This window comes from Leptodactylus fuscus, chromosome 6 (assembly GCF_031893055.1).
Source record: "Leptodactylus fuscus isolate aLepFus1 chromosome 6, aLepFus1.hap2, whole genome shotgun sequence".
NCBI classification, from domain to species: domain Eukaryota; kingdom Metazoa; phylum Chordata; class Amphibia; order Anura; family Leptodactylidae; genus Leptodactylus; species Leptodactylus fuscus.
The window spans coordinates 126,876,493-126,896,719 of NC_134270.1; the positions used below are offsets into that span (position 1 = coordinate 126,876,493).

The 20,227-nt window shown below is 43.1% G+C and overlaps 1 protein-coding gene across 1 annotated transcript in view; it reads left to right on the plus strand.

Annotated features, from left to right (window-relative positions):
• Nucleotides 1–14,675: 14,675 nt before the first annotated feature.
• FBXO47 (F-box protein 47) overlaps nucleotides 14,676–20,227 on the plus strand; it is a 58,272-nt gene continuing 52,720 nt past the window's right edge. Inside the window, exon 1 of the mRNA XM_075278354.1 lies at nucleotides 14,676–14,853. Within this exon, the coding sequence (XP_075134455.1) occupies nucleotides 14,676–14,853 (178 nt within the window). The remainder of the gene's footprint in view (nucleotides 14,854–20,227) is intronic.

A 20,227-nucleotide genomic window follows, 5' to 3' on the forward strand; every position in this document is an offset into this window, starting at 1 on the left:
TATTTCACACTCTTTAAGATGGTGCCAGGTCCTCTTTAAAAAAATCTTTGCCCCACAGCTTGCCGAATACAGCTACACTTGTTTTCCTGTCTTGCTCCTTGGACTCTGTAGCGGTTTCAGAGTAATTACTTCCATGACTTGCGATGAGATACGCCCATTGGACATATTTATCCCTCATCTGTAGCATTTATGTCATGCACATGAAGCAATTAGTTCCCTATACAGACATTCACTGTTTTTACAGCTTTTCTGCATGAAAGCAGACCTCCACCCTCTGGCTTACCAAAACCTCCATTTCTACATGCTGCATAACCGTTTATTACACTATTAAAACGTAAAAATATCAAAAATGTAAAATAATATATTTTTGTAATATCATAAAAATCATTATTTTTGGCATATTAAGTGCATGCGCCTATATTTTATCTGAAAAATATACTACAGATGAGAAAGTCAGATGCAGTTCTACTGATGGGACATCATGCTTTCCCAGGAGAGTACTGAAGGAGGAGTGTGGAGACCCCCATGATTACTAGTGCCCGTCCTCTTCAGATCCTTACAGAGGGGGAATTTTTTTCTGCATTTTCGCTAACTTTTTGGCATTTTTCTTTCCATATATTGCACAGTTTTTACTAAAAGTGGGCACAGTATGGCTGAGAGTGAATGGAGTGGCAAGGCTTCCAGTGGCAATAGGCTGATACATTTAGTATAATCTGTACCTGAAAGCTGGAATAAATTATAATTGAAATATATGCCATTCTCTTGATGACAGAGAAATTTGGCACTTGGACCACCCAAAATTATTAAAGGGTTTATAATGATTTGTCCTTATAATAGACCATAAATATTTGATGGGCGGATCTGATGTCAACTGTGGCAGAATAATGCCAGGTGTCCTACACTCTAAGAAGCAGGTACTCTTCTGTGTCATCACAGCCAGGCACCTGCTCCTAACATGTGGGATTGGCAAACCATTTAATGGTAAGTTCACACAGGGTTTTTTGGGTAGCCATGACTGAAAGCGATGCACTGCACCGGCATCCAGCCGCACACTCTGCTCCAGATTAGGCCCAATGAATGGGCCAAGTCCGGAGGAGGGTGTGTCTTCAGGCTGAATCGCAAGGCGACTAGGCCTGAAGAATGAGCACCTCGCTTTTTTTCCAGAAGCCGGAAGAAATGGCTCCCGGAAAAAAGACCTGAGTCTTTTTGGTCAGGGTTTTGAGGCGGGTATGGCTAGGTTCACACGGGGTTACTGGGTTCACCGGGTTACTGGCTGCTTACACAGCTTACTTAGTAAGCGGCCATTTTCTTGTGGCCGCTGGAATGCGCAGTCGGCTCTGCACGAGGCCTAGAAGAGGGCGTTCAAGAAGAAGATAAAGGCATCGCTGGAGACTTCTCTCGCAGCATTGGGGACGCCCCTAGTGCTGCGAGAGAACTCATTTGCATACCAAAGAAAAAAGGGTATCCAATGATCGTAACCCTTTAAGCATCTGCATATAAAACAGCTCTTCTTAAAGAAAAAAATAGGAAGAAAAAAGAGATCCAGGATTTCACAAAAAGGATCCAAAATGTGTTAATAAAGTAAATTACAAAATTTATTAAAGACAGAAATATTGCCAGATAAGTTGTCTGAAAGTTTAGTTACGGTTGAGGCTAAGGTCTCACATATTGGGCAGCAGCAAAAAGTACTGCAGGTAATAACGTGGCGGCAATGCATCGCAGTTTCTCCCACAGAGTTTTTCATAGAAAGTCCACAGAGGTTTCCTCTGAAGACTTTTTGCTTCCATTAAAGGGGCTCTATCAGCAAAATCATGCTGATAGAGCCCCACATATGTGTGAATAGCTTTTAAAAAGGCTATTCAGGCACCGTAAAAGTTATATTAAACTACCCCCCCCCCCGTTTTAAAATAATACCCTAAAAAAGAATATTATCTAGTTACGGATCGTGCATGCTGGGCAGGCATTCAGGGTGCGCTGTCTTCTTCTTCATCCACGCCTCCTCTTCCTGCGATGTCCTCCGGTCCCGTCTTCCTCCGGCGCTCGCGAGCGGGCACTGATATAAAAAAATGGCCTGAGCGCTTGCGCAGTAGCATGCGGCTTCTACTACGGCTACTGCGCAGGCGTCCAGGCCATTTTTTTTATATCAGTGTCCGCTCGCGAGCGCCGGAGGAGGACGGGACCGGAGGACGTTGGAGGAAGAAGAGGCGTGGATGAAGAAGACAGTGCACCCTGAATGCCCACCCACAGTGCACGATGCGTAAGTAGATCACATTCTTTTTTAGGGTTTTATTTTAAAACGAGGGGGGTAGTTTAATATAACTTTTACGGTGCCTGAATAGCCTTTTTAAAGGCTATTCACGCATATGTGGGGCTCTATCAGCATGATTTGGCTGATAGAACCCCTTTAAACCTATAAGGAAACCACCAGTGTTTCCATAGGTATAATTAATATGCTGCAATTTCCAAAACCGCAACATTTTTGGAAATTGCAACATTTCCGCTGAGTGTATTTTTTTGCAATGTGTGGATGAGATTAGCCAGAATACCATCCACATTGCAGGTACTGTAATATACAGCATTCCCAGCAAATCCGATCAACTGTGCAGTGACTTTAAAAGCTGCGGGTTTTGCTGTGGTTTTTCCACCGTGGCCAAACTGAGGCATTTATGCCATTTGGGGCCCGGCCTTAGGGAGCCTTCACACGGAGTAACGCTCAATGTGTGCTTCTTTTTACTGCCATAGAAAAGCGAGGGTCACGTTTACGCGGCGTTTTTTTACTATGAGCGTATACGCGGTGTCTACGGCCATGGTTTTTGCTCACGTTTTTTTACGCCAGCAAAAACGCGGCTGTAAACGCCGTGTATACGCTCATAGTAAAAAACTCCGCGTAAACGCGACGTAAACGTGACCGTCGCTTTTCTACGGCTGTAAAAATAAGTACACATTGAGCCCGGCGTTACTCCGTGTGAAGGCTCCCTTAAGGTGTTTTGGAGGGAGGGGGGCTCCCTCCTATGAGCATCAACAAGCATAATTTTTCATTGGCACACTGAACGGCATGAAAAAAATCTAAAAAAAATGACAGAACTGGCTGTCTGACCCAAAAAAAAAGTTATAAAAACAATCAGAAAGCATTATGCTACCCAGAATAAATCAATAAAGTCAGGTCTTCCCGCAAAAGTAAGCCCTTGCACAATTCCTTTGACAAAAAATGATTTAATAATAAAAGTTATGGGTCTTGGAAAGTTGTGATGGAAATAAAAATATTACAAGAAGGGGTTTTACTTTTCAAAAAAAGCAAAACTTAAAAAAACTAAATTTAAACATGAGTGAAAGTGAACAAAATATAAAATTATAAAACTAGTCGCCAATGTACATTACAAAGGTCAAATAACTTTGTTTTGTGTGACAAAGATAGCTCATCACAGGAGCCACACGGTGGCTCAGTGGTTAGCACTGCAGCCTTGCAGCGCTGGAGTCCTGGTGTTCAAATCCCACCAAGGGCATTAAACCATCTGCAAGGAGTTTGCATGTTCTCCCCGTGTTTGCATGGATTTCCATTCCAAAAAGACATACTGATAGGGAAAAATGTACACTGTGAGCTCTATGTGGGGCTCACAATCTACATTTAAAAAAAAAAAAAGATAGCTCATCATGACCCGCCTCAAAATCCTGACCAAGAAGACGGCTCCCATTGAAATCAGTTCTTTTTTTCGAGAGCCGTTTGTTCCGGCTAACGGAAAAAAAAAAAGGACATGCTCATTCTTCAGGCGGAGTTGCCTCGCGAATCCGCCTGAAGACACTCCCTCCTCCCGACTAGGCCCATTCATTTGGGCCTAATCCGGAGCGGAGTGCGCGACTGAATACCGGTGTACTCAGCTACCCGTATTTTGGGCCAGAACCTGAAGAGGCCTCCGCTTCAGGTTACAGACCAAAAACCCCGTGTGAGGCTGAAGCCCCACGTTACGGAAATGCAGCTTTTTTTGTTGCAGATTTTGTTGCTGTTTTTTGAGCCAAAGCCAGGAGTGGATTGAGCAGAAGGGAGAAGTAAAAGAACTTCCTATATATTTCCCTTTCCATTTGTAGCCATTCTCGGCTTTGGCTCAAAAAAACGCAGCAAAATCTGCAGCCAAAAAAGCTGTGTTTCCGCAACATGGGGCCTCAGCCTGAATCCGGCCTTAGTCTGCATGCTGATCCGTGGAATACATGGCAGTGTGCTTGGACCCATAACAAATGAATGGGTCAGAGTACTATCTGGGAAAAAAACACAGATTTCACACTTAAATAGCACACTGTTATTTGCAAGGGGCCTAAGGCTAAAGCTCCACATAAAAAGACACTGCCGAAAAATGCTGCAGAAAAGCATCAGGGCTTTTTCCGCAGTGTTTTCAAAGAAGTTCTAGAGTTTTCCACAAAATCTGCCTGCAAAACCGCCTCCCAAAAAACCCCAATATGCCCTATCTTTCCGCAGATTCCGAGTCAGCTGTGGCATCTGCGGCTTGAGACTCACTCCTGATTAGGTCCATTCATTCGGGCCTAATCAGGAAAAGGTTTCTGCCGTGTGAACGTACCCTTGATTTTTTTCCCGCTAGCTGAAAAAAAATCGCTAACGGGAAAAACACTGCTAGACTCCCATTGAAATGAATGGACGGCGGTTTTGCAGGCGGATTTTGAGGCAAACTCCGCGTCCAAATCTGCCTGCAAAAAACTCCATGTCAACATACCCTTACTTTTCTACGTTGTTTTTTTTTTCAGCTACCAAAATATTAACGTTCTATTGAAATGAATGTGAATCTGATATTTTGTTCCACCATGTTGGCTTTATACTGGCTGTTACTACATGGTGGCACAAGACCCAACAGTTTAATTGATCCGTCTTGGATCTTCTTACCTTTAACAACAAGCATTCATTCGTCAATTGAACGTCTGATACATCCAAGGGAGATTTACTAACATTATTCTCTGCCACTAATTCACCCACTCTCAATGCTGCAAAGAAACTAATACAAAAGATGTACAAAACAAGCAACATTCAAAACTGTTTGCACATATCTGATCCAATACATACCACAATTTTTCGAGTAATCCGGTTGAAATAGGCATTCTCCTTACCTGTTGAACCGCCGACCTGCGGTAACCTTTCAGCACCTGCTTAATCAGGAAAGATGAAGCAAACATTTTTTGCCCCAATACTTTATAGAAAAAGGAAATTCCAGAAATTAGCTTACATATTGACGAATGTGACAAACCTCTCTGCATCAACTCACAAACAAACATGAGAACAACTCCCACATCAGATGATAGTCTATCCACCTGAATAGTTTCACAAAACGAAACCCAGTCTCACCAGGCTGATGCATAACCTGCCCATGTTCTGTGGGAAACCGATGCTTTCAAACAATCGGCGACTAATCCCATATGACATCCCACAAATGTTTCGGGCAAGGGATACCTACCCTCTCCGCTGCGGGTGCCAATGTGAAAAAGTTCTCCCACTGTGAACGAGAGAGTGAATCCGCTAAGAGGTTATTCTTACCCGGAATGGACTGCACCTTAATCCAAATATTCAAACGCATGCAGCAGGGCACTAAATGTCTAGAAATCTCACAACAGGGTCCGGTTTTGATGACAAAGTGTTAATTGAAAAAACCACCCCTTTATTGTCAGAACTCAATAAAATTCTTCTATTTTGAAAATAAGATCCCCAAATCACTATAGATACATCCACTGGAAATAATTCAATCAAAACTATATTATGCGTCATGCCTGCCGCAATCCATGTATACGAACATATATATATATATATATATATATATATATATGAATACACCCCATACCCAACACTACCTGATGCATCTGTCAATAAACACAATGCATCATTAGTAATAAAATCTGATTGCCAACAGCTCGCCCCATTAAATTTACCTAAAAACTCCAACCATATTCCCAAATCTTCCTTCAAAAAACTTGTCAATCGAATATGCGAATTAGGCGATGAAAGGCCCCTTGTTGCAAAATAAAGTCGTTTAGAGAATACCCTACCCATAGGTATGACCCTTCCTGCAAAATTTAACCACTTCTGGACCGCCCATAGACTATATACGTCCGGGAAGTGGTTGCCTAGTTCTGCCAGGACGTACCTGTACGTCCACCAGAACACAGCAGCTGCACGGAGATCGTGCAGCTGCTTTCACTGGGAGCCGGCTGTAACTTCAGCCGGAGCTCCCAGAGAGAAGACAGGGCAGATTTATTACCTCCCCTGCCTTCTCCATCGCTGTGTATACAGTGCTCAATGAGCGCTGTATACACAGCTATGGACGCTGCCATAATTCAGCTGCCCTCTGACCCGGCGGACACGTGATCTACCGGGAGCAGAGTCTTACCAGAGCTGCTGGGTCCTACAGGACTCAGATCAGCTCACTAAGCTGTATATACACAACGTGCAGGAGGCTGTATTCCTCCTGTATCTGAGGCTAAATGTAGCAGCCCCAGTTATAGGAGAAATCAGCCTCCAGTACAAAAAAATAAGTGATCAGATGTCCCCAAAGGTCTCTTATTACCTTATGGGGACACAATCTGAAAAAAAAATAAAAAATAAAAATATAATAAAAAAGTTTTTAAAAAATGTAAATAAAATAATAATAAAAAATAAATAAATAATACGCTAATAAAACGCCGTTATTAAAGGTTATAGCCCCACCCCCGACGACACCATACAAAATAAAAATTACCGTAACGGAGAGGAAAAACTATATTATAAAGTTTTTCAGTGACACTTTGTGTTATTAAATTAAAAAAAAAAAAAATTGAAAACCAGACACAATTTCCCTCCTATTTTGTTTATATTTTCCTGGATATAAAAAAAATTAAAACACATTCGAAAATAAAGATAACATAAAAATAAAGCCCTATGTGTCCCCGAAAAAAGACGCAAAAATTAGTTGACTGAGACATACGAGAAAAATGTTACAGACCTCAAAACCGCACATACATAATAAACCTAAAATGTGTCTGGTCCTGGAGCACAAATTGGCCCGGTACTGAAGTGGTTAACAAACCTAGTAATTATTGTAACTCTCTCAATGTAACCTTTGCTCTAGCTAACATCTGAACTATTAACATTCTCATTCTATTAACCTTATCAAACGGCAACTTGAACTCCATTTTTTCAGCATCAATAACTATTCCTAAAAACTCCAATGAATGACATGGTACAACAGTTTTCTCTGATGCAACTGGAACTCCAAACAACTCACAAATTTCCAAAAACGTATCTAATAACTTACAAGCCATAGAACTAGCCTCACTAACAAATAAAAAATCATCTAAATAATGAATTACATACCCTTGACCCATCTCTGATTCAATAACCCACTGCAAAAAACTAGAAAACATTTCAAAATATTTACAGGACATAGTAAAACCCATAGGTAGACATCTATCAAAGTAAAAGAAACCGTCAAATTGAAAACCTAAAGAATTAAAACCAGAGGGGATAATTGGCAACAACCGAAATGCACTTTTAATGTCGGCTTTTGCTAACCAAACTCTATGACCCGCTTGTCTAAGTGTAGACACCGCATTATCAAAGGATGCATATACAACTGATAAGTCTTTTTTATCAATTTCATCGTTCAGTGAATCGGAATTCCCCAGGCTCTTTCTTAGGGACGATACCCAAGGGGGAAAGCCTAAAATTATTAAATGGCGGGTCAAAAAGGCCCTGCTATTCTACCCAATGGCAGTTCCTTTTGAATTTTTTCCCTAGCTACTTCTTTGTGCAGATTAATAGACTTAAGATTCTCTACCCAACTACAACCAGTGCCCTTAAACTCAGGAACGAAAAAACCGTCCTGAAAACCTGAAATTAGCAAATTAGCTATGTCCCTGTTTGGGAATGCTTCTAACCATGGACGCATGCTTTGCAACTTCACCGGCGTCCATGCTTTTTGACACCAATTCTTTAGCTCCTGGCTGCTGCTGGGCAGACTGTGCATTCTTTTTGTAACATTTGGACATCGGATGAGCTCCTCCGCAGAAGGAGCATTCATGCTGATATCGGCAGCTTTGAAACCACTTAGGGCTAGTTCACACGTGAACTGCCCGCGCGGGTTTTGACACAGAGAGAGACGCGGCGAGCCGCGTCTCTCTCTTGTCAAAACCCGCCCGCCGCGACCATCGCTGTCGCGGCTTAACCCTCTGCTGTCGGCTCAAATGAATGAGCCGACATAGGAGGGAGCTGCCGGGGGCGGAAGCCGCGCGGCTTCCGCCTGAAGAAAGGACATGTCCTTTCTTTTCTCCGCTAGCAGCAGCTCGCCGCTAGCGGAGAACAGAAGCCCGGCGGTCTCCATAGACCACCATTAAGGGGAGGTTTTGGACGCGAAATCCGCTGTCAAAAACCTCCCCTTATACTCACGTGTGAACTAGCCCTTACAGTTCGTTTCATTGTAGGCAAAACAAACCCCTTTTCTCAATCCTGACTGGGTAGGGTTTGCCTGCCTAGACTGAACAGAACGCTGTGGTAACATAAGATTGAGCCACAGACCCACATCTTTAACACCCCATTTCAGCGTGGGATACACACCTAACTTTTGACGGAAAAGCTCATCGTAGTTGTACCAAGTTCTTATAGGCTTCTAAAATAATATCCACATGTTGAAATAGGCCTGAGCAAAACTGTGGAAATTTTTCTCCTAAAACAGATGCATAAATGCAAAAAGCTTGAATCCAATTATTAAATGACGTAGGTGCACCACGCCTCTTCTCATCCTCACGATTGTCATCTTTTTTATCAACACGTACTAACTGTTCCTTTGCTGATGGTAACAAAGAAAGCAAATCAATAAATTCTAACTTCCATATATACGCTCCTTTATTCACAATGACAAATGAAAACCTAATGGAGATATTTCACATGCCATTGCCTCTTTTAAACAAACTTCAGAAACACCAACACCTTTCTCAAGAACTGGATTCAACATACTAAGGGGGCATTCACACTACCGTTGGTGTCCGATTGCAGTGTCCGTTGCTACTGTCCATTCAAGATTTTAGCAACGGACACTAGCTGTGTCCGTTACAATTTCTATTCATTTCAATGGGATTTCATCTGTTGTCCGTTTGTGACCTTAAGGGTCCGTTAACAACCGTGTCCATTTTTTCAAGTGGACAGAGAAATCACACATGCAGGATTTTTTCGTCCGTTTGAAAAAATGGACAGAAAGTGTCCGTTTTTTTTTTTTTAACATTGAGGTCTATGGGCAACGGACATATAACGGACAGTAACTGATGGCCATCAGTTAGGGGGCGTTCACACTACCGACAGTGTCCGATAGGTAGTGTCCGCTCCTAGTGTCCGTTCAAAATCTGGCATGGACATTAGGAGGGAACCCTACATGTCGGGTCTTTCTGTCCCCTTGAAAAGTCGGACATCTTTACAAGCGGACAGTGAAGGACAGGCACAGAGTGCAAAAGAACACATCCGATCGCCATTTAAATGAATGACAAGTGTCACGGACACATCTAGTGTCCGCTCCTAATGTCCATGTGAGATTTTGAACTGACACTAGGAGCGGACACTACCTGTCGGACACTGACGGTAGTGTGAACGCCCCCTTACAGTCCGTTATTTTCTGTCCGTTTATTTTCTGCACATGCTCAGAAAGTATGAACAGCAAAAAAGAAAAAACGGACAGTATAAAAAAACGGACACTAACTGATGCTAAGGGCTCATTCACATCCGCGCCCGGTCTCCATTCTGCAGGTTTCCATTACCTGCACAAAACAGAGCAGGAGACGGAAACCTGCAGGACTCTTTGTCAGCCATTCATTTGAATGGGTGAGAAAGCTGTCCGGCCGTGTGCAGCGGTGAGCGTTTTATGCTCTCCGCCGCGAAACCGGGTTTTTTAATCCAGACACAGAGTCAGACATGCAGTACTCTGTGTCCGGATTTAAAAAAACAGTTTTGCGGCGGAGAGCATAAAACGCTCACCGCCACTCACGGCCGGACCCGGTCTGTGGTTTCCGTATTCTTGCATGCAGAAGACGGAAACCACAGAACTGAGACCCGAACGCAGGTGTGAACCTAGCGTAACTGATACTAATCTGTCCGGTTTTTTTAACTGATCCATTAAATGGATCAGTTAAAAAAACGGACACATTAACATCAGTTAGCATCAGTTAGTGTCCGTTAATGTCCGTTATGATAGGTGTCCGTTTGTTTTCTTTAAAATGGACACCAGCGGTAGTGTGAACGCCGCCATACATTCACATTTGCACTAGTCAAACTAGAACTAACTGCTGGACTATGCAAAAAATTACTGGCCGATTTCAACAGCTGTCCAGCCATCTGTCACTCCGGTTACCAGGCAGAAAATCTTGAAGATGACATGAAAACAGCTGTCCAATCAGCTGATGAATAGGCTGCCAGCCAGAATACACAGAATCTTCTAGAAGCTGCTCATGACCTGCATAGCTGATCTCTGCTTGAACCTCGAACAGGTAAGAACCATCAAGAAAATCACCTCATAAAAATAGGGGGAGATAAAATATACATTAAACCACTATTCTTGACCAATATTTCAATTAATTAATTTACCAAATAACCCAATTAATAAAATAAATTTACTGTGGGCCTGTGCCACCATGTGTCCCCATCGCTATTCAGCTTCTTTGGGGACCCATCGCTATTCAGCTTCTTTGGGGACCCCGTCATTATACAGAGTGTAGTCTGCTGTCCATTACAACTATACGCACAATTGTAGCAGGTGAGGTGCGGACAGGGACTTGTTGTGCCAAACACCTCCCTCTTTGTGGTGTAGAGGGAATTCCCCCATTGTATTTATATACTTGTAGTGTACATGGGGGCTGTATAGCACTTTACTAAAGATTTTTCCTCACAATGTTATATATAAATGCTATCATGGCACATTTAGTTGTACATCCCTTGGCTTAGACGTGGAGGACGCAGCTTTCTGGATGAGCCCTGGTACATGTATACCTTAGCTACTAGTACGTCACCTCTCAGGGTCGCGTCTCTTTTACACCAGAGCCTCTGTGGAGGAGGGCAGAGAAAACCGGACCCACCATTGGACCATCCAGCCTGCCAATTATATGACGTCAGCACTAGCTTTATTCCTACTCGCGCCTCACGCGCTATGGCCCTGTCTAGTGTAGACTGCGGGGAGGGCAGTGTGAGGAGAAAGTGCGGGAAGTGCATCGCGCGCCTCCTCCAGTCACGTCTCATTCTGTCGCCTTCCCGCCCTGTGAGGAGGAGTAAATGTCAATGCTTATTGTCTTACCGTGTATGTTGTCACAAAGTGGGGTTCTTGAACTACAGAACTACCGAAAGGTGATATTTTGGGGAAATGCTACCTCTTAGTGATAATGCAGTGAAGCTTCTGGAATAATTTCCATGCTGTGTCCTAATTAACTCTTATCTCCTCTGACTGGACTCTTAGAGCCTCTTTATGTATTCTTTATAGAACAACTGTCCTCTCTCCCAATTTATAAAGGTACCTCTGAAAGTAATAAAGGGAGAAATTTATTCTATAGAGGTTTTTCTAGTACCAGCTAAGGCACTGTTCACATTTTACTAATGTTTTTTACGTAACAGCAAGACATAAAAGTGCCAAATCTGTCACATGTCAGGTATCAGCAGCACCTGAAGGACCCTATTGAGTTATAACGGGTCAGTCAGGTTTCCATCGTGATGTCCGTTATGTGTATAGGTACAATATCACAGTATGCCGTTCTATTATATAATTAATAACAGAATTTCTGGTGACAGTTTCAACTGAAAATTGAACAGACAACACAGCGGAAAGTCAAGAGGAATTTGAGGCGATTCCGCTCCAGATTCTGGCGCTGTGCATCATGTCGGTTTATTTGATAATCTTTGGAAACAAAGGGTTAATCGTCTGTAGCCTGGTGCCCGGGGTTATGCGTAATGGGTAATTCCTCCAAATGAATGTTTTATTCCAATTTTTTCATGAAAATCCTTTTTGGACTGAAGTGAGCTCACTAACACACAGAGCATGTCTGCGGCTAGCAGAAAAAGAACCCACTGAAGTCAAAGGGAGGCCATTTTTTCAGCGCTGAAATTCCACACCAAATTCCTCACCATTTTCCTCCGTGTGAATGGACCCTAAGGGTAAATTCACACGAAGGTTTTTGGTCAGGATTTTGAGGCCATATTTGCCTCAAAATCCTGACCAAAATACTCCGCCTGAACTTACCCTATAGGCTGAGTTCACAGAGTTTTTTGGTCAGGATTTTGAGGCAGAATCCACCTTAAAATCTTCCTCCAAAAAACGCCTCACCATACAGTCCTATGTAATCTGCTTGTAATTGGTTTCCGCTAGCGGAAAAAAGAAACGACATGTCCATTTTTCAGGCGGATTCTGCCTGAAAAAATCAATGGAAGGCGGAAAATCCGCCTCGCAGTTTTTAGATGCGGAATTTACAAAAAATGTGAGGCGTTTTTAAGAAGATAATGCATGGCCACATTCACAAAACGCCACACAAATTTTACTGTGGATTTTTCCTGACCAAAAAACTCAGTGTGAACTCAGCCTTTAGGGTAAGTTCACACAGGGTTATTTGGACCGGAAACTAAGGCAGGGGCCGCCTCAGGCTCCGGTCCAAAATACGGGTAGCTGCGACTGGATGCCGGTGCACTGCTTTCTGGATTAGGCCTAATGAATGGTACCTAGTCGGGAGGAGAGAGTGTCTTCAAGCGGATTCGTGAGGTGAATCGGCCTGAAGAATGAGCATCTTGCTTCTTTTTTTCCGGGAACCGGAAGAAACAGCTCCCAGAAAAAAGACCTGAGCGGCTCTCATTGATTTCAATGGGAGCCGTTTTTTTGGTCAGGGTTTTGGGATGGATATGGTCTCAAAACCCTGACCAAAAAACCCTGTGTGAATTTACCCTTAGGGCCCCTTCACGCGCGTATCACATTGAAAGCAATAGGGAAAAAAGCAGCCCATTCATTTCTATGGGGAGCGCACGTATGCCGGCTCCCATAGAAAGCAATGGGATCTGTTTTAACGCCGCTAATTCGGAACGTGTTACACGTTCAGAATCAGCGAGCATATACTCCTTGTGAAGGGGCCCTTAGGCGACTCCCCGTTAGGCAACTGTGGCGGGAAAACATTGCGGTTCTTCCCACAGCGCTTTGAACAGAAAGTTCACAGAGTTTTCCTCTGCGGACTTTCTGTTACCATTATATCTGTGGGAAAGCTGCCGGCGTTTCCATAAATATAATTGACATGCTGCGATTTCCAAAACTGTGCCAGTTTTGGAAATCGCAGCGTGTCTGCGCTGCGGTTTTTCCTGCAAAGTGGGCATGGGATTCACATGAATTCCATCCACTTTGCAGAAACCGTGGTCAAATCGCAAAGTTTTTGGCCCATGGGACCCCGGCCTAAATGAGTTTTCCAGGGCTTACATATTGATGAGTTATCCTAGGAACCCCCACAGATCAGCTGTTTCAAGAGACTACAGCATTTAGATGAGCATTGCAGCTTCTAAATCAAATTCCAAACACAGCGCTGTACATTGTATAGGGACTATACTTGGTATTGTAGCTCATCCCCATTCACTAGAATGGGACTGAGCTGCAAACAGCCCAAGTGATGAATGTTCGTGATCTTACTGGCCTGTGAAGCAGAAGTAGCCACAAGAAGCTTCAAGCAGCAACAATAAACTTTTTTTCTTTTTTTCTTTTTTTTTTTTTTAAGCTGTGGATTGCAGCCACTATTTGCCACTTGGAAGATTGAAGAAAACCCCAACCTAATATCAGAAATGCCCACTTTAATACAGAGGTTCTTGTTACATTGAATTGAATAACTGCCATGCAGCATGGATCTGTGAGGAGTTAAATGTATAGAAGCTGCAAAAAAGATTAAAAATAAAAATATTATTTCTGTAATTCAGTTTACCTTCAATCGAATGTTCAGGTAGACTCACATACTTTGTATTTACATATAATCTAATACCCCTGCCATGTTTCTATGTTAAAGAGGACCTTTCACCGATTTTGGCACAGGCAGTTCTATATACTGCTGGAAAGCCGACAGTGCGCTGAATTCAGCGCACTGTCAGCTTTCCCGATCTGTGCCCCGGGTAAAGAGCTATCGGTGCCGGTACCGTAGCTCTTTACAGTCAGAAGGGCGTTCCTGACAGTCAGTCAGGAACGTCCTTCTCCACAGCAGCGCCTAACGCACTGTACAGTGTGAGCGGGGAGGAACGCCCCCTCCCTTCCTGATAATACTCATCTATGGACCAGCACTGTGAGCAGAGGGAAGGGGCGTTCCTCCCTGTTCACACTGTACAGCGCGATAGGCGTTGCTGTGGAGAAGAACGTTCCTGACTGACTGTCAGGAAAGCTCTTCTGACTGTAAAGCGCTATGGTACTGGGACCGATAGCTCTTTTCCCGGGGCACAGATCAGGAAAGCTGACAGTGCGCTGAATTCAGCGCACTGTCGGCTTTCCAGCAGTATATAGAACTGCCTGTGCCCAAATCGGTGAAAGGTCCCCTGTAAACACTTTCTGTACATTTCTTTCAGCTGTTGTTCAGTGATCTTTAACAAACTTGTAACAAAACGCTACAAAATCTTCTTTTATAACAATATGTGTTCACATGTCTTTCAGTGTCATTGCATTGCACTGGTATCAATGGCAGTCTCCTCCAGTGGCACCTTTACACTCATTCCTAAACCAAAGTTTAAAAGGAGTAATCGGCGCCTTGTGGTTCCCACAGATGAAGACACAGATTCTGCAGATGTATCAAGTTTAGGACATTTCAGAGTTTTGCCTATAGAAATTTTTCACCTTTTATCTGAGTATTTATCAGGTGACACATCTACTGATGCTAAAATGTAGCTTTAATTGTTCTGTATTTTCATAATTGTTACTTTTTAAAATATTGGTTAAAGGGATGTTCCGAGACTTTTTTTATTCTTTAAAACTGCTGCTAGTGAGCCAATAAAAATAACATCGAGCATTAGGAGCTCCATTCTTCAGTGTACAGAACCTCTGGCTGATATTATCAGTGTCATCATGTTTATGTGAGAGGACCATGGTAGCCAGTCACAGTCCTCAGCAGTGACTTGTCCACAAATGGCATGTGACTGCTGTGATCACTATGACGTGTGTGTGACTGCAGTGGTTACCTCTTCCCCTGCTACCACTGAATACAGAAATATGGAGATAGGTTAGTAACTGTTGTATTCATCAGTAACAGTATCAATAATAAAGAAATGTCATGGAACACTAATTTAAGTAAATCTAAAGAAGCCAAGTATTGGGGGATCTTTAGGGCTAGTTCACACTGGAGCAATAAGGCAGATTTTGACAGCGGATTTTGCCTTAAAATCTGCCTCCATACAATGGTGGTCTATGGAACCTGCTAGCTTTCATTTTTCTGCTAGCAAGAAGCGACATGACCTTTCTTCAGGCGGATTCCGCCTAAGGAAAGCAATAGATTTGAACGGGAGGCAAAAAACGCATCACCGAAAACGTGACGCTTTTTTTACAATCCATTCACTTTAGGGGAGGGGAAAACCGCCTGGCGTTTTCTGAAGCAGTTTTTACCAAAAACTGCTCCAGAAAACGCTCCAAAAAATGCCTCAAGGTCAAAAAAATGCTTCCTAATTAGAAAGCGTTTTTTTTCTGGACCAAAATAAGCCAGGCGGTCTTAGAGATGAGTTAAGCGGCCGGCTGCCGGTCGCTTCCATTAATTTCTATGAGAGCGTGCTATTCGAAACAGCTGTTTCAAATAGTGTTCACTCATCTCTAGTTTTTACGTGTGAACTAGCCCTTATACTTAATAACTATTGGGTCCTCATTTACATGAGGTACATTTGACATTGCTTGGTCTAGACAAGACTTCTATTGAATGTTTTGCTGAGTTGTTTCAAAATAACAAAATCTCTCCTTTCTTTATGGAGCTTTGTCAATGATACGTATTACTTCATAGCTTGCTAAAGATCCAGTTGATATATCAAATATTTCTTTGAAGCTTCCCTTTTTAACAACACTTCCAGGAAAAGTTATCTTAGGCCAACATAAACAAATGACGAGCAAAGCTTTTGGCGCTGGAGTACTGCTTCTAAAAAAGAGAAAACAAAAGCAAGCATTTCTCTGCGTATATCTTCTGTGTATCTTGCTGGTACATTTGCAACCACAGTGTTATCTATATAAAGGAGAGTCTGTCACCAGAGCCCAGCCTAGCAACCCAGCTGCAAAGATAGTTTAGGATCACCTGAATCAAATATTTTTTTTTCTCTCTTGAGCTTGAGAGTCTCCATTCCCGAGATATTTCTGTTTTTGTCAATATGGAAATGAGCTCTTTGGAGCAATTAAGGCATTGCAATTGCTCCGAGGACCCTATTATAGTCAATCAGGTCTACCAATGTCCGTGGGTAACCACTGTTTTAGCAGTTCAACTCTCTATCATTTGGGTCCCCTGGCAGACCTGAATGTCAGAGAACCTGGAGGAGATTTGAAACTAACCTAACCTGTTTATCTGCATGGCTGGGTTGATGTGCTGGTTCCAGTGATAAACTCCCTTAGGGTAAGATCACACGGGGTTTTTTGGTCAGGATTTTGAGGCTGTGTTCGCCTCAAAATCCTGACCAAAAAGACGGCTCCCATTAACATCAATGAGAGCCGGTCAGGTGTTTTTTCCGGGAGCCGGTTTGTTCCGGCTCCTGGAAAAAGAAGCGACATGCTCATTCTTCAGGCTGTTTCGCCTCATGATTTGGCCTGAAGACACTCCCGACTAGGCCCATTCATTGGGCCTAATCTGGAACAGCATGCGCGACTGGATGCCGGTGCAGTGTACCGGCATTTAGTTGCGGCTACTCGGCATCCAGTCGTGCACTCCGCACTGGATTAAGCCTAAATGAATGGGCCTAGTCGGGAAGGGAGTGTCTTCAGGTGGATGTCACGAGGTGAATCTGCCTGAAAGAATGAGCATGTTGCTTCTTTTTTCCGGGAGCCGTTTGTTCCGGCTTCCGGAAAAAAGAACTGACCAGCTCCCATTGATTTCAATAAGAGCCGTCTTTTTGGTCAGGATTATGAGGCAGATACAGCCTCAAAATCCTGACCAAAACACCCCATGTGAACCTACTCTTAAGGATTCCAGGTAGCCTATCTACCTACATAAGGAGGAAAAAAGCCACAATGGAAATCCAGCTGTCCAGGAGTGTCACAATTAAAACATAACTTTTATTGTTCCCATGCAAAAAATATGCAAGTCACTACTAATCAAAGGAGTACATCCATTTACGTTACACTTGCTATGACTAAGGAACACTACTGATTAGAAGCAACTTGCATATTTTTTGTATGGGAACAATAAAAGTTAAGTTTTAATCGGGACACTCATGGACTGCTGGATTTCCATTTTGGCTCTTTTCCTCCTTATGTGTTGCCCTTGACGGAAGGGGGGGGAGATCTGTGCATCGAAGCAGGACCCTGGACTTTGGATATCGACAGGTTATGTGAATTGGGCTGTGTCCACACGTTCCTTGTTTCATTATCTACCTACATAGGCTTGCCAATTTAAAAGTCAGTATACCAGATTGGTAAATACATCTGCATATCTAATTATTTTCAGCTAGAGTACTGACATTTTGAAAATGGCTTAAATGTGCTGTCCTTTTATAAGTTTGTGTGGTATCCTGCCATGAATGGCAATGTATTGTATCCATTTTTTGTGGCTATCTCTGTAGTCAAAAACCTAGGCTAGCTTTCTCCTTTTTTCAGATTAAAAATCTCATCAGTGATCACATTTTGGTTTATTTTAGCTCATTTCATTATTTTGCCTGAACCAAATGACCTTATGTTATGCTTTGGTGGTTGCCATTCTTGGCATTATGTAATGATAAGTATTGTTCTTTAACATCTGGTTAACATTTATATAGTTATATGCAGAGCACACCCATTGAAAAGTGGTTATTATACTTCATACAGTACAGTTGCGTGAATGACGCCTTAGGATAACATCTTACACTAGGTTCACAGTAGCACCAGATGTCCATTCTTCTGGTCAGTCTGTGGACCTGAAGCCCGAGGGACCCCATTGACTATACTGGGATCCATCAGGTGTCTATTCTTTATAACTAGAGATGAGCGAACACTGTTCGGAACAGCCGTTCCGAACAGCACGCTCCCATAGAAATGAATGGAAGCGGCCAGCACGCGGGGGTTAAGCGGCCGGCCGCCGGCAAAGTCTGCGTGCCAGTTGCTTACATTCATTTCTACGGGAGCGTGCTGTTCGGATCGACTGATCCGAACAGTGTTCGCTCATGTCTATTTATAACAAATCAGACTTGCAAGACTTTATTGTCCTTCGACTCCAATACCAATGTGAACCTAGCTTAGGTTGCATGTTTGCAATGATTTTCCACAGGAAAATTTGTGGACTTGTAATGTCTATAGGATTGTCTGAGCTAGGCTACATCAAAAAATAAAAACTATAAAAATGTCAGGGTACTTGCCCTAGTATCCTTGTCCCGCATCCTCTTAATAAGTTCGATTTGCCTGTATGATTTTGAAAAAAGAAAAAGACTGCCACTGCTCTATGTAAACCCTGTCCTGGAGGGGAGGGAGCGGAGTCATGGGCAGGGCTTGAAACAATAGCTTCTATTCAGTATGTGTATCACCATGGCAGGATTTCTGAGGCTCTATTATGCTAGGTTCACACCTGAGTTTGGGTTTCCATTCGGGGGGTCTGCTTAGGGACCCCCGGAATGGAAACCTAATCCGCTTTTAAAAAAGCAGTTACTCGCAGAAACCCATGGACCACATAGACTATAATGGAGTCTGCCGGGTTTCCACCCGAAAAGAGCAAAAATTGCGGCTTTTCTCTCCACATTTTTTTAATGGAACGAAAACCCCGAACGAAGTTTAAACGCTGGTGTGAGCACAGCCTTAATACTAGATAATAGTGGAACAGCTGAGAAGAGCGTTAACAGTGCTCCACCATCTTCTGGTCAGTGACGTAACTACTGGGGTCTTTTGAGACCCCCAAGTATAATGATCGGAGGTCCAGGGGAGGTAAGGTAACATAAAAAACCATGTCTCTCCCTGACGTCAGATGACCCGGGCCTGCGTCCCGGGTCATGTGACGTCTTGGGAAGATGGCCGACACCACTGATGACTGAAAGGGAGCCAGGGATAAGTAAGTAACAGTGTTTTTTTCATGTTGGTACCCCCCTTCGTTGTCCAATTAATATACTCTGGGGTCTCAAAAAACCCCAGAGTATAATAATTGTTCATGAGTGTCCACAGTGGGACATAATAGTGTGTGTGTAGGGGCCACTATGGGACATAATACTGTGTGCAGGGGCCACCATGGGCCATAATAGAGGGTGCAGGAATGTGTGAGTGTGTGTGTGTGTGGGGGGGATTGGTCGGGGTCTTCGGTGGGTTTCAGTCAGGGGGGGGGCTATGTCAAAAGTTCGCCACGGGGCCCCGCCGTTCCTAGTTACGCCACTGCTTCTGCTACTAGTATAGCCATGGTCATTGCCTTAGAAATCCTGTCATGCTGATACACAGCCTGAACAGAAACCATAGTGTTAAGCCGTCCCTGACTTAAAGTGGTCACACCTCTAATAACTAGCAACAGTGGCCCAGGATGGGTTTTGTACAGAAAAGAGGGGAAGCAGGCATTTTTTTCCACAATCATACCCCTAGAGGCAAAATGAGCTCCTGCATAATACAGTACTAAGAGGATGTGGGTAGTAGGTGTCATAGCAGGTGCCTTAACAATGTTTTTTTAGTTTATATTTTGTTGGCCTCCTCTTGAAGTGCCCTGTTAAGCACCTTCAATAGAGTGACATATATAATCCATAGTTATATAATACTAAAGGTAAATAATAAAACATTATCAGGACCAGGTATGCAATAGTTAACAGACAACGATCAGTGGTGGATCAAAAGATCATCATGCTGAAGCTTAGTTGTCCAAACATTAGTCATGCCTCTCAGTGGTTATAAACATAAGTCAAGCCAATAATCAGGTTCATATCTCATATTATTAAATACAGATGCATTAGAAAGAGGGATTAGTTATACAGCATTGCCCAGTAACGTTTCATATAGAGAATGTGCAAAAATTCATCATTTGTCAAAACTGGCTATTCCAAATGATGTTAGGATGGGAAATGTTCTCTTAAATACAGTACACACCCTGGCAGTTTAGAGATAGAGCTTGGCAC